Source organism: Pogona vitticeps, chromosome 3 (assembly GCF_051106095.1).
Source record: "Pogona vitticeps strain Pit_001003342236 chromosome 3, PviZW2.1, whole genome shotgun sequence".
In the NCBI taxonomy this organism is placed as follows: domain Eukaryota; kingdom Metazoa; phylum Chordata; class Lepidosauria; order Squamata; family Agamidae; genus Pogona; species Pogona vitticeps.
In genome coordinates this window covers 160,855,014-160,873,358 of record NC_135785.1, presented here as the reverse complement: position 1 = coordinate 160,873,358, position 18,345 = coordinate 160,855,014, and the positions used below count along the sequence as shown (strand labels likewise).

General features: G+C 39.9%; 1 protein-coding gene across 3 annotated transcripts in view; it reads left to right on the top strand.

Annotated features, from left to right (window-relative positions):
• The window catches only part of NALCN (sodium leak channel, non-selective), a 276,634-nt gene extending 259,133 nt beyond the window's left edge, over nt 1–17,501 (top strand). For all 3 annotated transcript variants that reach the window (XM_072994642.2, XM_072994641.2, XM_072994639.2), the window contains 7 exons: nt 1,442–1,574; nt 5,993–6,108; nt 7,808–7,965; nt 8,948–9,098; nt 10,962–11,108; nt 12,647–12,764; nt 13,794–17,501. In XM_072994642.2, coding sequence (XP_072850743.2) covers nt 1,442–1,574; nt 5,993–6,108; nt 7,808–7,965; nt 8,948–9,098; nt 10,962–11,108; nt 12,647–12,764; nt 13,794–13,987 — 1,017 coding nt within the window. In that variant the 3' untranslated portion in view covers nt 13,988–17,501. The remainder of the gene's footprint in view (nt 1–1,441; nt 1,575–5,992; nt 6,109–7,807; nt 7,966–8,947; nt 9,099–10,961; nt 11,109–12,646; nt 12,765–13,793) is intronic.
• Nucleotides 17,502–18,345: the final 844 nt, after the last annotated feature.

Genomic DNA, 18,345 nt, shown 5'->3' with positions numbered 1-18,345 from the left:
CTAAGAATTTGACTGAACTGGAGGCTTTTGCCCATGAAGAATGGGCGAAGATACCCGTAGATCGCTGCAAGACACTTGTGTCAAGCTATGCTTCACGTTTAAAAGCTGTTATAACTGTAAAAGGATGTTGTACTAAGTACTAAGATTGAATGTCACTTGGGGGTCGAATAAAAACTAATAATGATGTGAGCACAGAAAAGACATTTGTGGTTATTTCATTATAAACTTAAGGTTATATTTCTCTGACCTACAAGTGCCTCTTTCATGTAAATGTAAGCAAGATGACTGAATGATCAAAATCAATGTCAAAATGGCCAAAACATTCAATTTCAGTGGGGGCTGAATAATTTTGAACACAACTGTACATCATCCTTTCTCTGTTCTTATTTTTCTGATGCAGTCCCAGTGTGTGTGCACAGAGGGTGTGTTGTTTTTCTCTTGGACCACTTTATCTTAGAATTGAATTATAAACACACTATTCTGTACGCATTAGGTATCAAGGCATTCTGCTCTTTAAGTGCAGTTTGTCCTTCTCCCCATAGGCCATGGTGGTGTCTTTGTGGGGGGGGGGAGCAGCAATGTTTAAATTTTTTTGTTTGGAAGAGAAATGAAAATGCTGTCATAGTTCTCTATCACTGAGCTGTAATTTACTTCTCAGTTATTAGAGTTCTCATTTCTAAGAATAATTGGACAGTGATATTACCTAGCTGAGGACAAAACAAAGAAACATCCTGATCAGTGAAGTAGTTTAAAAGTTATTCATTAAATAACTTTTTTCTCTACAACTCCCAGAATCCTGTAGTCCACATGTACTCCAGAAGAGTAACTTTTGCAAATACATGCACAAATACACAAGCAGAGTATAGTATATAGCGGAGGTGCTGTGTGTGCATGCAACTGTAGCCTTTGTTGGAAACAGGATACTGTACTAGTCTAGGCAGCAGGGCTCATCTGTCTATCCATCTTTTGCCAGGTCACATAATCTCCATATAGAGAGAGAGACTCTCTCACACACAGAGGGAAAATGTGCATCTCATGGTGGAAATGGGAAATAGAAGCAAATTCCACTAGCAAACTCTTCCATGATGGATTCCCCCTCCCCCCCCCCCATGTGGTTTTTTTCCTCAGCAGAGTTATGCTTCTTACTCAGAAGTATAATTAGCTAGAGTGGGATGGAAGGTAAATAGTGGGCAGAGAGGAAAGGAAATCCGCACCTCACATCAGTAACCCACTCTTTCTACGCAATCACTTTTAGCCCTTAATTCTTTTCTTGGCATCGCAGTATTCTTAACTCTTGCTGCTCTTGCTGTCCCATTAATGCCATTGTGGCGTCCCCATTGTGATATATGTCTTAAGTGGATGCATGTACATATGTCGGTTTAGTTGAAAAAACTCGCCATCATATGGTTTTATAAAATTAATTAATTGCTTTCCTTTAAAGGTTCAGCCTCCTTTTTGTACACCAGATAACAGCACATACTGGAAAACAGATTGTGGGAACTACGCTGGCGCTCTTATGTATTTCTGTTCATTTTATGTCATCATTGCCTACATAATGCTAAATTTGCTTGTGGGTAAGTCTCAGTCATAAAGTGTGGTAGTAGAAATAAGTGTTACATATTTTTGCCATATATATATATATTTAATAATAATAATTGTGTGTCATCAAGTTGACTCTGACTTATGGCAATCATTTCCAGGGTTTTCTAGGTATAGTAGGTATAGAATATTCAGAGATGGTTTACTGTTCCCTTCCCCAAGGTCACTCAGCCTGGCATTTCTCCCAGGAAGCACAGTGAGGATTCAAACTCTTAACCTCTGGTTCTTCTTCATGGCCTCTGTGAATCACACCCTGGGTTATTCACGACTGCGCGGAGCCTCAACGGAAGATTCTAAAGCTTCTGTGGTAGCAATAAACACATTAGAATATGTCCCTCCCCATCCGTATAAGTACCTTGGCACCAAGCATCCCCTTTCAGTTTCTTTCAACCACTGGGTTGAGAGTCTCATAATTCTGCTTCTGTGAGTAAAAGAGAAAGAGAGTTTATTCTTGGTTCCTTCTCTGTTATCAGTCTTTTTTCTTTTAAACTATTAGATCAAATTCTTTATGATCAGAAATTTTTCCTTTCCCCTCTCTGACTGAGATCGCCACCACCAACCCTGCCCTCTGGAAACACTTACCTGCATGGGAATCCATCACCACAGATTCTTGGGTACTCTCCATCATCAAAAATGGCTACCGCATCCACTTCTTCGAACTTCCTCTGACAACACATGTTGTTACTCCTCCGTCACAACCCCTGCAAGAAGAAATAACAAATTTACTTCTGAAAGATGCCATACAACCTATCAAAACAACACCAGGTTTTTCTCTCACTATTTCACAGTCCCCAAGAAAGACAGGGGGCTTTGCCCTATTCTAGATTTAAGATTATTAAACAACTACATTGGCACCACAAAATTCTGCATGGTTACTCTAGAATCAGTTCTTCCCTTACTTCGAAAAAACGACTGGTTCACCATCATAGACCTAAGAGATGCTTACTTTCATATTGCGGTACATCCCGCACACAGAAAATTCCTTCGTTTCCAACTTGGATCACAAGCATACCAATTCAAAAGACTCCCATTTAGCCTTGTGACAGCTCCAAGAGTGTTCGCCAAGTGCATGGTGCCAGTAGCTGCCTACCTCAGACTTCAAAACATTCTCGTCTTTCCATATATCGATGACTGGCTCCTTGTACCACACTCCCATCGCAAAGCTCGATGAGACACCCGTTTCACCCTCGCCCTTCTTTGCGATCTTGGTCTATCAACGAACAAAAATCAAAATTAAAACCTACAATGACTACATTAAATAGGCATGCTCATAGACTCCACACGAGCTCACACATTCCTCCCTGCAGAAAAATGACAAAATCTCTTCACTTTACTTCACAGCTTCACTCCACATGCCTTGATGCCTGCCTTAATGGTGCAACGAGTTCTAGGCACCATGGCCTCTATGATGTCAGTTGTACAACATGTGTGTCTCAAAATGAGATCTCTCCAATCCTAGTTTCTGGCCCTATTTGATCCACTAACAGACTCTCCCCACACTCTCCTAAGAGTCACTCCAGAATTGGCCCCTCAACCTCAATGGTGGCATTCTCATACCAATCTTTCTATCGTGCGACCATTCCAACAACCTTGCCCGCGAATACAAGTCACTACCGACGCCAGTCGCACCAGCTGGGGGGCTCATTGCAAATCCCTCAGTCCATACCAAATGATCTCACAGAGAAAAACTGCTCCACATAAACAAGTTGGAGCTACTAGCCTTCATAAAGGCCTGCGAGGCTTTCAGAAACCTTCTTGAAGGAAAAACGGTACAGATCGCCACTGATAACACCACGGTGACGTACTACATCCTAAAACAAGGTGGCACCCACTCCCCAGGTCTCCTCTGCCTAGTGGTCGACCTCTAGGAGTAGTGTCTGCAATATCACATCTGTCCCACAGCCTTACACATCACTGGTCAGGACAACAACCTAGCAGATTCGCTCAGCCGTACAGACGCTCAAGCTCATGAGTGGGAACTAGATCAATCAGTATTCTGCAACTATGCTGGAAATGGGGGACACCGACTCTCTTATCTCTTTGCCTCCCGAGCAAATCGGAAATGTCAACTGTATTGCTCCCGAGCAGGAATAGGAAAACATTCCCAGGGAGACGTGTTTGTCCGCCGTTGGCCCAAGACTCTTACCTACCTTCTTCCACCATTCCCTCTCCTCCACAAAGTTGTCATCCATCTACAACAAGACAAAACCAATGCCATCGTTATAGCGCTTTGGTGGCCAAGACAGACTTGGTTCCCAGTTCTCTGCAGTCTCTCATCAGACATCCACCGTCTCCCCCGTCTGCCACACCTTCTCACACAGAATAATTCCCTACACCCGGACTTACCTGTTCTGCACCTGGCAGCATGGAGGATTCTCCCTCGTTAATGAACGTCCTTCATCATTCCAAAAAACCATCCACAAGGAAACCCTACCTGTACAAATGGAAGAAATTTCAATCCTTTACCAAATCTTCCTCATCATCACTTTCCATTGTTCTCCGCTTCCTCCAGAGGCCTGGAAAGAAAGAACAAGAAACTGGGCCTTCTCGGCAGTGGTCCCTTGACTTTGGAACAGCTTGCCGCCAGAGATCTGTCTGGCACCCTCGCTGGGTGTTTTCAAAAACCAATTAAAAACTTGGCTCTTTAGGCAGGCCTTCCTTCCTGCCAATACTTGATTTTTACTTTTCTTGGTTTTTTGTTGTTTATCTTCCCATCTTGATTATATTATTACTGTAGATGTTGTTGTTTTTTAAAATCCGTTTTGTGCACAATATATTGTGAGCTGCCCTGAGTAGACTCCTGTCTAGAAGGGTGGGATAAAAATCTAATAATAAACAAACAAACAAACAAATGATTATAGGACATGTAGTCAGAGAAATATAAGATGGAGTCAGACAGGTTCTGTGTGAAGATGATTTGAGAGACATTGGAATATGTTTTTCTAAGTGCTATAAGAGTGTTTTTCTGAAGCATGATTCGAAATAGAGCTGAAGGTTGAATCAAGGGGCCCATGGAAGATTCATTCCGAGCTAATTGGAGAAAAGATAAAACACCTGGACTTTCATGAGAATTAAGAGAGGAAGAAGGGGTTACAGCCCCTTAAGCCTAATTGGTTAGCAGCCATGAAGTGTCAAGAAGAAGGGAGGAGTTAGAGAATGTAGAAAATGGACAATGAGTTATGTGAGAAGAGAGGAGATAAATAAAATAAAGTTTTGGAATCCAGAAGAAAGCAATAAAAGAACCCACAAAGGTCCAGTAGGCGTTTTAAGGCATTTTAAGCATGAAGGAATGAATTCTAAGCAAATGCTCTGAGAAGCAGAATCCACAGGAAAGATGCCCCCAGAGAAAGCTCAACAACTTGTGGTTGCCAGCTAGCCCCAAGAGGGAGTCCACAGGGGAGAAAGCACTCATTAAAGAGTACTAAATGTAAGGAATGTCAGTTCACTCAACTTTCGAACTCTCTAAATAAAATACACTGCAGGATAACTCTCCTCCCATTTTGTATGTGCAGGATTTCAGCTTTTATTTTTAAAAGGAAAATTAAAATATTGCTCTTTGTTCAGCAGTAAAGAAATAAATATATTTCACTGAGAAAGCTAACTTGCAGTTAGATACCATTAAGAAGACAAATATTCCCCACTTGGTGGGTAAAAAAAGAGTGTACTTGTGTGCTTAGGAAGCCCTTTATGCTTTTCTAGTTGTGTTCCTGGAATCTCATTCATGTCCCACTGAAGTCAGTAGAATATTGCCAGATTTTAGTTTGAAATATATTGAATTGTAATTATTACTAATAGATTAAATTACCTTATATAAATATATACATAGGATTACATATCAACATATTAGGTATAATAGTATGAATTATTAAATATAAGGTAAAGGTTCCCCTTGACAATTTGTCCAGTCATGTCCGACTCTAGGGGGCGGTGCTCATCCCCATTTCCAAGCCACAGAGCCAGCGTTTGTCCGAAGACAGTTTCCGTGGTCATGTGGCCAGCGCAACTAGATACGGAACGCCATTACCTTCCCACCGTGGTGTTACTTATTTACCTACTCGCATTTTTTTACATACTTTCAAACTGCTAGGTTGGCATGAGCTGGGACAAGCGACGGGAGCTCACTCCGTTGCGTGGATTTGAACTGCTGATCTTTCAACCTTGGAGCCCAGAGGGTTTACGGTTTAACCCGCAGTGCCACCACATCCCACGTTACTAAATATAGTTTGCATTATTATGAAATACAGTAATATGAAATAGGCATATTCATATTTGTTCATTTTGCCAGCTTTATGAATCCTAGTGAATGTTCACTCCTTAATTATTCTTTAGTTATTACCACTGAGCATATAAATTCAACACTCTCAAAATGTGTTTACTGTTTTTGTTCCTTCAGCTATAATAGTGGAAAATTTCTCACTATTTTATTCCACGGAGGAAGACCAACTCTTGAGTTATAATGATCTTAGACATTTTCAAATTATATGGAACATGGTTGATGATAAAAGGGAGGTAAGAGATTTCATGTAGTTCTCTTCAGTACTTGCCTTGTGAATGAACTGTCTGAAAGAAAAAGCAAATAAAGGGCATTGTATTTCTTAACAGAACTGAATGTCAACCTTCATTTCATGTTAAGAGGAGCAGGAAAAGGAGTCTTCTAAGTTCAGTAACTTTCAGTCTGTATGCTCCGACACATGTGAGCTTTGAAATTGTTACAGCATTTGCATTGGCCTATAGTAAGAAAAGAGTTGGACAAATGCTTCCATATTGCAAAATTCTGTCTTTTAGGAATAACATTGACATTGATGGAGTAGTAAATTTTGAAGCTCAAACATTCATCATAAGAGTGTCCATAGCAATGCCCCCAAAATGAGTTTAAAAAAAAATACTGGTGGCTACCAATAAGCCAGTTCTTATCCCAACCAATAGAAAATCTTTTGTAAAGCTAATAGGTGTTAATGACCAATTCAAAACCAAGCCACCATGAAATATTTCGTATTACAGCAGGACTAGTCTGAACAATATTGTGTTGCCTGCAAAATGGGTTCCAGTCCCTAGTTACTGTGAAGACTGAAGCTAAGCTCAGAGGGAGTATATTAAGTTAGCAAAAACTGTGAATTTTCCCTTCATATCACTGCTTACTTTAGTCATGGAAGAGTTTTGTTTTGTTTTTTTGCTTTAAAGATTAATACTGGTCATTCTCTCAGCCTGGCCTTGAGCTTGAGCTAATTATGTTTATAATTTTTGGGGTTTGTTTGGTTTTTTGTGAACTAATCATCTTTCCCAGGCATATTGATCCAACTGTATACTATATACCTCTCAATAAAACAGGTCTTGCCTCTTCTGTGTAGGAGATAAGCTACTCCTGCTCCCATGCCTTCCTAACTTAGCTTCTTTTAGTTTCTATAATGAAGGGAGACTTATGACAACCACTGCTAAACCATTGGCCTTCAGCCTGTTTTATAGGCTCGGGAGTTGGCATGTGCCCAAAAACCAGTGCTCCACAGGAATTATGTCTGCTGGACTGGGGCGGGGGGAGTACTCAGGCTACTCAGGGAGTACATCATTATCCCTATAATCAGAATACTGCTGCTCTCAAAAAAGCTGTCACAAGGTCCTCCACAGGAGCTGTTGTTGCTGCTGCATCACACACTACCCTCATGGGGACAGCTACCAGCCACTTCCTCTTGCTACCAGAAGAAGGCCTAGTTTTAATCCTTCTATCCACACCACATCCTTTGGCTTCAATTATGCTGGCTGTTTTTATCCGTAAGACCTTGCTGGGATCTTTGCTGATGAGAAACAGTGGGAGACGTTTCCCCCAAAAAAGTACCTGTAGTGCTCCTTGCATCCAGATCTTGTTGAAGACAATCTTGTTGACTTGCCACAGGACCAGAACAGAGAGGCACAGAATAAGGTATTAAGGTCTGTGCTTCTTTTGGTGGCATTTTGGAGCCACACATTGGTGGTAGTTCATTGCATGGGGGGGAGAACACGGGATTGTTCACAGTACGTGGGGGAGCCAAAACATGGGAGCGGGGTTACCATCCCTACTATTGTGCTGTCTGAGGTACCTGTCGTAGTTTAGTTAATGGTAGGGCCAGCCCCAGCTGAACTTTGAACCTGCAACCACTGACATCCATGTACTGTTGTTTAATAGCCTGAAACTCCTCATGACATTAACAGCATGGTTATTCCTTTTTTTTCCTAGGGAGTGATTCCTACCTTCCGTGTCAAGTTTTTGCTGAGGTTGCTGCGTGGGAGGTTGGAAGTGGACCTCGATAAGGACAAGCTCCTGTTCAAACACATGTGCTACGAAATGGAGAGGCTGCACAATGGTGGAGATGTAACCTTCCATGATGTACTGAGGTATATGGGATGGCACACGGAAGCAACAAGTAAGGCTGTAACTAAGGCCCACTTTCTTGGGAGCAAGCCTTACATAAATTAGCAGTGCTTACTTCTTGAATAGACATGTGTAGGCCTAGACTCTAAATAAATTACAATTGCTTTGGAAGTATTGCATATAAACAGATTGGCAATATAGACATTTTATAGGGACTGCAGAAAATACTCAATTAGGGAAATACGTGTTACTAAAAACTACTTTTCTAAATACACCTAGCCAATTCCCACTACTGTAGTCATCACGTAATAACCACAGTTATCAGGTGGCATTTTGGATGCATGAAATTGATTAGATTGGCTATTAAAAAGGACTAATTGAAGGCATTATAGGACCAACCACTTCATGGGAAGAAATACTTTATTTTTAAAAGGTATCCCACCCAGTGAAGGTTGCTGGCTCTGGGCAAGATCATGCTTGTTGATGCTCTCATCATAAGAGCTGTAAACCATAATGAAAGTAGCAGAGCAAATGAAGTAGCTGGATGTACTTCTTCTACGCAGCCCAAAAGCCAGCTGGCATTCTCCAGCTGATTACCACTGATAACTAAGCAATTGCTGGTGAACGACATCTGGAAAATGCTAGTGTTGTTCTTGTGGGCTTTCCCTAGATAGTTGGCAGATGACTATAGGAAACAGGACACTAGGCTAGGGTCTTATCCAGCCAGGATCCTGTAACCCTCAATGCAGAATGTGGTTTGTTCCACTTCGCATTTGACATTTGCTTCCTGTCTCTCTAATGGGGTGGCTGCATAGTTTCTCAGTTTCCTTCATTTTATAAATTCTCACTGGATCACAGAGCTATCAGATAAACCTTTAAGAGTAAAATAAACATATCTTCCAAAGGAAATGTATGTTACAGCCACTTTTTGTTCCTATAAACAACACTGAAATAACCTTCTGTTTTTCCTTTTGCTTATTAGTGTCATTATTTTTTTTCCCCTAGCATGCTCTCATATAGATCTGTTGACATTAGAAAGAGTCTTCAACTTGAGGAACTGCTTGCCAGGGAACAACTGGAGTACACCATAGAAGAAGAAGTAGCCAAGCAGACCATACGCATGTGGCTGAAAAAGTGCTTGAAGCGCATTAGAGCAGTAAGTTGTCCTTGTGTTGGGCATACTCCACATAATTTTCATCCTTAAACAAGTGTTGTTAATTTTGAGAGAGCTTTGGATCATTCACACTTCTCCAAATATTCAGTACTTTAAAACATAAGAGTTGTTGTTGTTGTTGTTGTTGTTGTTGTTGTTGTTGTTGTTGTTGTTGTTGTTGTTGTTGTTGTTGTTGTTGTTGTTGTTGTTGTTATTCCTGTTTATATGTTTTATTTAGCACTGTGGTTATACATGCTTTATGTAGTAGCGTCAATATAAAAGACAGGTCCTCACTCCCAAGATGTTTACAGTTTACATTTTGAAAGTGGGAAAGACAACAAAGAGAAAATGAGGAAAGAGATTAACAGTGGCAGCCCATTTGGCATTTGGGGGTAGGGGATATAAAATATAAACTGCCCGCTTGAAAATCTTCAAGGCATTTCAAAGCAAGGTGAACCCCACTGTAAAATAAAATTTCTTGCTTAAACCAAAGGGTTGTGTTCACTTATGAGAATTTGTTTTGTTTCTAATTATGTAACTATATTTGGGTAGGAAAAAAAATTCTGCAGCACCAGTGATTCAGAAACAGAAGCTAGCCATAAATTTCATGAACAGAACAGGAATGAATTCAAAACATTAGCAGCATCACTGTAGTGTTTTCAAATGAAGAATGCAGCTTTGCATCAGAAACACATTTTAAAAATGGATGAACCAGCAAGGCAGTACTCTGCTTACTATTTAGAGGCCATCTTCTGAAGTTGATTGGTACCTCTGAATGTGTGACAATTATTGTTAACTACACCTATTTCTACATCTCACTACTTTGCATTTCAACAATTGAAAATCAACTTATAGGTTGGTATGTTTTTGCACTGATACATCTCATACAAACATTGGTAAAATGAGCACTTCCTGTATGAGGTTCTGTGGTGATCCATTAGAAATAATGCTTTGTTCTTTTCTTTGTTCTATTTCCCCTCCCTAGTTTAGGGAGGGGAAAAGAAGAGACAGGGAGCATCGTTTTCCCAATTTTTATTTGCTGAAGCTGAAAATGAGTGTGCGGATTAGAGTGTCAGAGTAGTACTGTGGAGACATGGTTTCAAATCTCCATGTGCCCATAAAGCTTATTTGGTGATCTTGGGCTAGTCACTAGCTCTTCAGCTAAATGACTTCTTCGCCCTGTTCTGAGGATAAAAATTGGAATTCATGGAGCTGCTTTGAGCTTCTTGTAGTAAATGTAACATACAACATTACTTGTTCCTGTTACAGCAATAACAGTCATGGAGCACTGTCTACAGCCTCTTTGAAAAGTCAACAAGAGCTTGCCCTTGTCAAAAACTCTTTGGCTTTGTTTTTTATACCAATACTATCTATAGATAGTAGGCACATTAGTAAATCTGGTACTTCCAGTTCATATAGCAGGTCGTTTTAATTGTGTTACAACCATTATAGATCCCTTTTGGATGCAATTTCACTGATACATAAACATAGCACAACATGAAAGTCACACTTGATTTTTTTTAAGGCAGTTTCTGCTGTAATCTGGTTAATCTTGTCTAGTGTCGAATTAAGAAAATCTCTAAAACCAATTGACTTCGATTGCCTCTAGATGAGCTTTATAAGAGCTATTTTCTTCTAACTGACCATTTCCTTTTAAATACCTCTTTAAATAGTCTGATAAGGCAGACTGGAACAAAATTAAATGGTACCTCAAGCTGTGTGAATGTGATTGCGCAAGAAGAGTGTCTTGTAACTATTTTTTAAAAATCAAGGGAATGTGGAAAAAAGCAAACAGGAGCAGCCCTCAGTTTTTCAAAATGACTTTTACATTAAAAATACATCGTGTTTCATATTGTATTTTTACAGAAACAACAGCAGTCCTGCAGCATTATCCACAGTCTCCGAGAAAGTCAACAGCAAGAGCTTAGCCGTTTCCTAAATCCACCAAGCATTGAGACAACACAACCAAGTGAGGATATGAACGCTAATAGCCAAGATAATACACAGCCTGAGGTATAGTTTTGTTCAAATCCTTATTCTCAACATATTGGTCTAAACCAGTACCTTGTATAGATAAAATCTTCTTCATGGTCTGTGCACAGTCTCACAAGGGAGAAAATCTGACCTTGTGCAGAGCATCTTCAGAATATTCTAGAGCTTGACCTAGATATTTTTGGTAGCAGTGTATGTCCTACTCCAGAAGGCAGGAACACATTCTTCTTTAAGCAACAAAGTCACTCAAATCTTCTTTAAGTGCCACAATCACAGCATTGCAAAGAATTTGTCTAAGGGTGCAACTACACTGGCAAGCTAAATCAGAGCAATTTGGTTTTGCTCTGACTTGATTCACAGTCTCTTTTATGGACTATTCAGTTTAGGTGTTCACACAGCAATCTTGGATTTTTTTTGGTGCCAGTGACTATTTACAATATTTTACAATATTTTTAGCTGCACCATTACCAGTGGCTACATTGGTCCTCAATCTGATGTAGTACATGCCCACATGTTTGAGATTTTTTTTCTCTTTCCTATGTTTTGGTGCTTCTTTTCTATTCATTTTCCATTTTTCTACAGATTAGGATGATGGTGGTGACAATGATTTGAGACATTTCTACCCTTCCTTTCCAGTACTAATATAGTGTTCAGGATAGCTGCAGAAAACAATAAAAATTAGTAAAAATAAATGTAGCCATATAATGGTTAAAACCAAATAAAGCCAAATGCAGCCCTGAAATCTGTTAAAATCAATTAAGTATACAAATAGCTAAAACCATCACCATAAATTATACAACATTATGTCAATTTTAAAATATCAGTAGAAGCTGATTGCAAGTCAGAGTGGAGTTCCAGTGCCCTGGAAGATGAACCCATTCTGTAGACGGTACTATTGATGGCAAAGCTATTTCCCTGGCAGCCCATGCTTCAGGCAGCAATGGGTACCTCATCGCATTACTGCAGGATGAGCCTCACCCCCATCTCCCCATCCATTGACACTATGGACTGCTGGCAATTGGTGTAACTAACATCAAGTCCAACCAAACTTTCTTTCATCAGCCTGATCTGACCAATGTGAAGATGACGGGGGCTCGCCCTATCATGTGCTGTCACAGATTATCCTAAAATCTTTGTACCAGTGATTAATATAAATGTTCTAGTGAATCTAAAGAATAGAGCCTTTAACCACTTGTGGCACAGTGGTTAAATTGCAGTACTGCAGCCAAGATCACAACCCAGGATCAATCCTAGTCAGCCTGAGGCTGACTCAGCCTTTCCATCCTTCTGAGGTTGGTAAATTGAGTGTCCAGCTTATGGGGGTGGGTGGGGGTGGGAATGTATAGCCTGCATAATTAAATCGTAAACCCCCCAGAAATTGCTTTAAGTGCTATAGTGTGGTATATAAGCAGCACACTTTGCTTTTTTTTTTTTTTTTGCTTTAAACCACAACCAAAAAATGGGTCAACAATGAAAAGATACTGTTTTCATTAAGTTTATGCCATATGTCATTAAAAGTGTATTTGATATCTTCTCGTTTTCTTGTTCCTTGTATTCAGACAAGTAGTCAGCAGCAACTTCTCAGTCCAACACTTTCTGACAGAGGAGGGTATAGACAAGATTCTACTGAAGCTGGTAAACCTCAGCGCAAGTTTGGGCAGTGGCGTTTGCCATCAGGTAGGTGAAGAAGATTGTCATAATAATAAACATGTGCTGTCAAGTTAATACCATCTTCTGTAGACCCTTTTCAGGGTTTTCCAGGTAGAAAACATTCGGAAGTGGTTCATTCTTCTTCTGGGGGCACCCTAGGACTGTGCAGCTTGTCCAAAGCCACACAGGCTGGCTGTACTCACAGGAGACATACTAGGGAATAGAACTCCCCATCTCTGGCTCCACAGCCAGATAGCTAAGTTACTGAGCTATCCAGCCCACAAAGAGTATCATAAAGGATGCAAATGTCAAATGAACTTGGAAAATGTAACTCAGAGTTTTTATGTAATGACGCAAGTCAGAAAAACACCCAAAAGGGTATGAGAGCATGTTCCCTCATAGAGAACAGAGATGGATAGATAACCCTCTCTTATTCTGCTCCATCTCTACCTATAGCAGTAAGTTTCAAAGTTTCTGCCATCAGGGAACACTTTCCACAACACTTTGTGTGTTTTGAAATCTATATGCATCATTAGCAGATTTCCTGTGTATTGAAAGGAACCTGGACCACTCATGGTAAACAAACAGTCTTCCTAAGAAACTAGTTCTCTATTATATATGTTCTCACTGAGGAGCCTCTGGGAAATATCATCAGATTGGTAGGAACACAGTTTGAAAAGTGTTGCTCTATAAGAAACAGTTTCCCTGAGGAGTCTTTAGGATTAATGTTGAAATGTAGGTTGGGGGAGGGGGTAAGGTCTATCTTCCTTAAAGAACACCAGCCTGCCTGCCATAAAACAAGGTTCAACTATTAATTCACCTGCTCCTTAAAACATACATGATGCTTGCCCTAAATGGGAAAAGAAAAGGGAAGTAAGAAAACAGAACAGATAGCAATGAAAACTGCCACCTTGCTACTTCCACACCAACTGAATAGAGCTAGTAGAACTTAGCAAGAGTTTCTCCACCATGATGTCTCCCCTCCAACTCATAGGATTGTTTGGCCTGCATGAAAAAAGTCTGCAGTAGTAAGTAGCCTTCTGTTTGCCTTCCTAGCTCCAAAGCCAATAAGCCATTCAGTGTCTTCAGTCAATCTACGGTTTGGTGGCCGTACAACCATGAAGTCTGTTGTGTGCAAGATGAATCCCATGTCAGATGCAGCTTCCTGTGGATCAGAAGTCAAGAAATGGTGGACAAGGCAACTCACTGTTGAGAGTGATGAAAGTGGAGAGGATCTGCTTGATATCTGACTGAGATGGGGAAGTGTCCGTTGAAGTCACCCTTATGCAATGCACCTTTGGTATACTTTTGTGTGTGTGTGGTTTAAAATTGCAGGTCTGAGATATGGACAATTGTTATCAAGGCAAGCTTTTGAACCCGTTGTCTTTCAACTTGGCAAGCTATACCAACTACTAATTGTTTTGAATATGGTCTGTAGGTTTATGGTTAAGAACAATAACAAGAACTACAAATTATTGTGATATTCATAAATGACAAATTGCATTTAGCTTCCGTCCCAAGAATCATGAGACTCGCTCCAAGTTCACAGCAGGAGATTCTGTCTTTCTGCAGTATCACTACATTGCATCCCAAGCTGCTTTTTAAAGTTGGGTGGGACAGGAACTTTGAAAGCAAGTTGATGTTGGATGTCAACAATTGGTAAAATCCAAAGCTACCCATCTGGTATGAGAATCCAGCCTTTGATGGTTACTTTCGAAATGGTCAACAATTCTAGAAATATGTGCAAGCAATGAGGATGCAATAATTTTGTTGAGCATGCTTTGGGAGAAATATTACATTGAAATGAATCTATTCCAAAGAAAATATTTGTATGGAATTATGTCTTAGTGCTCTCAAACATTTGGGTTTAGATAAGCACATATAATTTACACAGGATTTATATTTTGTATTGTTTTATACATTTAATTGTTTATGAATGTTAGTTGGTTTAATTTTCTATAGTAATTTTGTTAACCACCTTCGCCTCCTGAATAATCTGTATATACATTTTAAAAAGAAAGATATATGAATTGCAATGAGGGACCTCTATGAAAGCATATTTAAGAAGGTTCATTTTGTTGATTTTGCATCCGAGTATTTGTTCAGAAGTATTGGTTCTGTCTCTGCCCCAGTCATATATTTTGCATGGAAACAATCAGTATATCAAATGCAAGAACAGTATGATTCCTCTTGTTCTTTTTCCAATTCTTTAACAGTATTGAGTATTAGTACTAACGAATGGTACGTAGGTGAGCACAAAATTCACTTTAAATTGCAGTATTTTTACAACATACAGATCCTGACTCACAAATATTTACCTTTTCAATTTGCAAAATATAGAGTGGTGTGTTTAATCAGAAAATAGTTCATTGGGTTTTTAATAATTAATTTTGATTATTAATGTAAAGCCCTTAAAGTGCCGTGCACAAATTTCCTGACCATATACTTACTGAATATGTTTCTAATACTGTCATCTCTGCGGATATAAATAACTTGTGAGACCTAGAACAGGGGACATTGAATCCTGAGTTTGGTTCATTCCCTCTCCCCTGTAACTTTTTAATAAATGAGTCTTCAGAGCTACCTGGTGAGCAGGCTGTGTAATTTAAGGGATATACTTTATGTTGCTTAACCTGACAAGGTTCATCATGTGCACATGCCTGTGTATGACATGGGATACAGCACCTTTTAGGCATCTGAAGGACCCTCAGAAAGATAATCTGCACAGAAATTTGATTCTCTGCCTGATCTCTTTGCTGAAAACCGACAGCTATTCTTACAGAGATTAAAGAACTTTATTATTTAGATATTCTACTATGTGAAACATCATTACTGTTAGCTATCTGTGTATTCCTCATGTGAGGGTGGTACTTAAATTTATGCAATTATCCGGTTCCCTGTCCTTGTCAAGATGGTGTGTTTTTTTTCCATTTCTTTTCTTTCAATGTTTGGGAAATGTTTAACTCAAATTGTTATTGAGGGTGGTAAGGTTGTTGACATGTTTGGGAAACAAGATATCTGTCTATTTTGACATTCAGTTTTCCCTGACAAATGTGGCAACTCTTGAGTTCAAGTACATTTGTGCAAAGAGTGGCAGTGAAGGAGCATCTCTAGAACACCAAGTCACCAGACAAACTTTGGTATATGTCTGAGTCCCATAGAGAGATGCCTGAGACACATTTGCTCCAGAGCAGATTTAAAGAGATGAAAGGCCATAAAGGAAAGCTAGAGGGGGGACTTGTCTCTAACTGCTAGCATATTACAACATCTAAACTGGAAATATGCACTCCTAATAACAAGGATACCGCTGCTGGCAGAGACTAATCTCATGTATCAACGCACACAACATACTCCAAAATGGCCATCCGACTGCCTATAGTTTTGTGTTTGCCAAATTTATTTACAAACAGGATTTACTACCTCTGATATGTGCAAACTAAATCTAATTTATAGTACAAAATATAATTCTCTTTTAGTTGCCACTGAGACAGATGTAATCTTTCTAAGAATAAGGTTTCCAGGGTGATGTAACAGGATGTTACACCAGATCCGTACAGTATATAGACCCCACCAAGAAGGGGGAAACTCACTTGCATATCTTTATAGGGTTTTATATTCTCCATTACTAATTATGCTGCTGTTGAAAAACGAACGGCAACATAGCACAAGGGAGCAGTTGTTAAGATAGAGTTACTGTCCCAATATCATGTTCTTGCTTTATATTTTGTTATGTCAAAAGGATTAAAGTTCTGGCAGGACTGAGGCTGTAATCCTATGCATAATTACTTAGAAAGAACCCCCACCAAACATAGTGAAATGTGCCACTGAGTAAACATGCATAGATTTGCATTGTAAGTGTAATCCTTGGACTTCTCTTTCCACTATAGCCAGATGTCATATAGGGTAAAACCAAACTGTGATGAATAACAGCCATCTTATTACTTCTACAGTTAAATGTAGTAGAGGAGAAGGAACAGAATTCTGACACCTTCACACAAACAACTGTGATTTTAGGGTTTTGTATCTGCTTCCCGACCTCAGCACCTTTGGGATGAGACCTTTGCCACTACCGCTATTTCCTATGGAAATTATGTTGTGCAACTATGACGTGGCCTGGATTTTCTGAGACTCAACAAAAACATCAGAATTCATTAATGATATACTGATTGAAACTAACAACAACTGGAAAATGCCCATGTGCTCCAGTAGCCTTATGGACAGAAAAGCCCCAGCAACAAAGGTTGTTTTAATGGGGTTATTTGTGCATTTGCTTTTAACACAACTTTTGTTTGAACCAAAAAGATGTGTTTCCACAGACTCATAAGACATTTGGTTCATAATCAACATTTTGGCCACATGTTATTTTAAATGTTGTTGCCTTCAAAATGTTATGAAACATTTATCTATGTGTACCTTTTCCTGATTAGGTTAAACATACAGATGGAAGAGAAGTCTGAGTTCCTGCAGTATGTTTCCTATGTGCTTTCTGCTCTTCAAATTAGGATCTATAGAAAACATCATTTCTATTATGGTCAGGGACTTTTGTGTTGTCTTTTATGTCTATTCCTTTGAACTTCAGATTTTGTACAAAAAAAAAGAGACAACAAGAGTGTTACCTGGGTTTATAAAGTATGTTTTCTTGAACTTTCAATAATGTTCTGCGTTACAGAAACTTTCCTAGTTGTTATTATGACAAATGTTCTTTTTAAACTTCTGGCAAACCTTATTTTGCCATAATGTGTCAATAAAAGTGAGTTGCCTTCAGCTGTGTCTTTCCTCAAAATTTCAGTTGCTGCCCACTTGCTGCATGTGATTCATATGCTTGATGCAATGATTCAGCGATATACTTATTAATTTAAAACTCAGTACTAACTTTCTACCAAGTACTGGCTTCTTAGCAGCTCAAACAATTACCATTAAAACAGATATACATTTTATATTGAACAGGTAGCAGCAGACAAAAAAACGAGAAAAACTGTTACTCAGATTGTGACTGTCGCCACTCCTGCTGAGGCTGGGAATGACTGGGGGCACTTCCTCAGCCATACTGTAGGCTTCATGAACTCCAGACACTTATTGCTACTCAGGCTAGTCTTAATTAGGGTAGGAGAACAGAGTGCAAAGTTAAGCTGGGCACCTGGTTGTCCCCATCCCGACAGTCCACAGGAGAACTTAGTTCCCAGCCGAGCCCAGGCTCTTGTCACTAGGCCTGCACAGTCTGTGGCTGTGGTCTAGATTTCCACACTAACCTTGGTAAACTGATGCCCTTTAAGAAGGGCTGGTAATGGCAGGCCACTGCAAGCCCCTGAGTCCCACAGGTTTCTCTTGCCTCTGGAGTCTCTGCCATTGATGCTTGTGGGGCTTCCTCCGCTAGCATTGCCTCTGGGTCAGGGTGGGCTCAGTGGCTTGAGGCTCACCTGGGTGTCTGTGCTGAAGTTGTGGAAGTCCAAATTGGGCTGTAACCAGAACACACACCCCTACATGCTTTACCTGCAGGGAAGCAGAACCATTCAGCTGTCTGTGGGTCCTGCAGCAGCCAGTCCTCACTAAGGGCACAGAAGATGAGAGGGGACTTCTTTGAGTCCTCCCTTTTCACATCTGTTGAGGG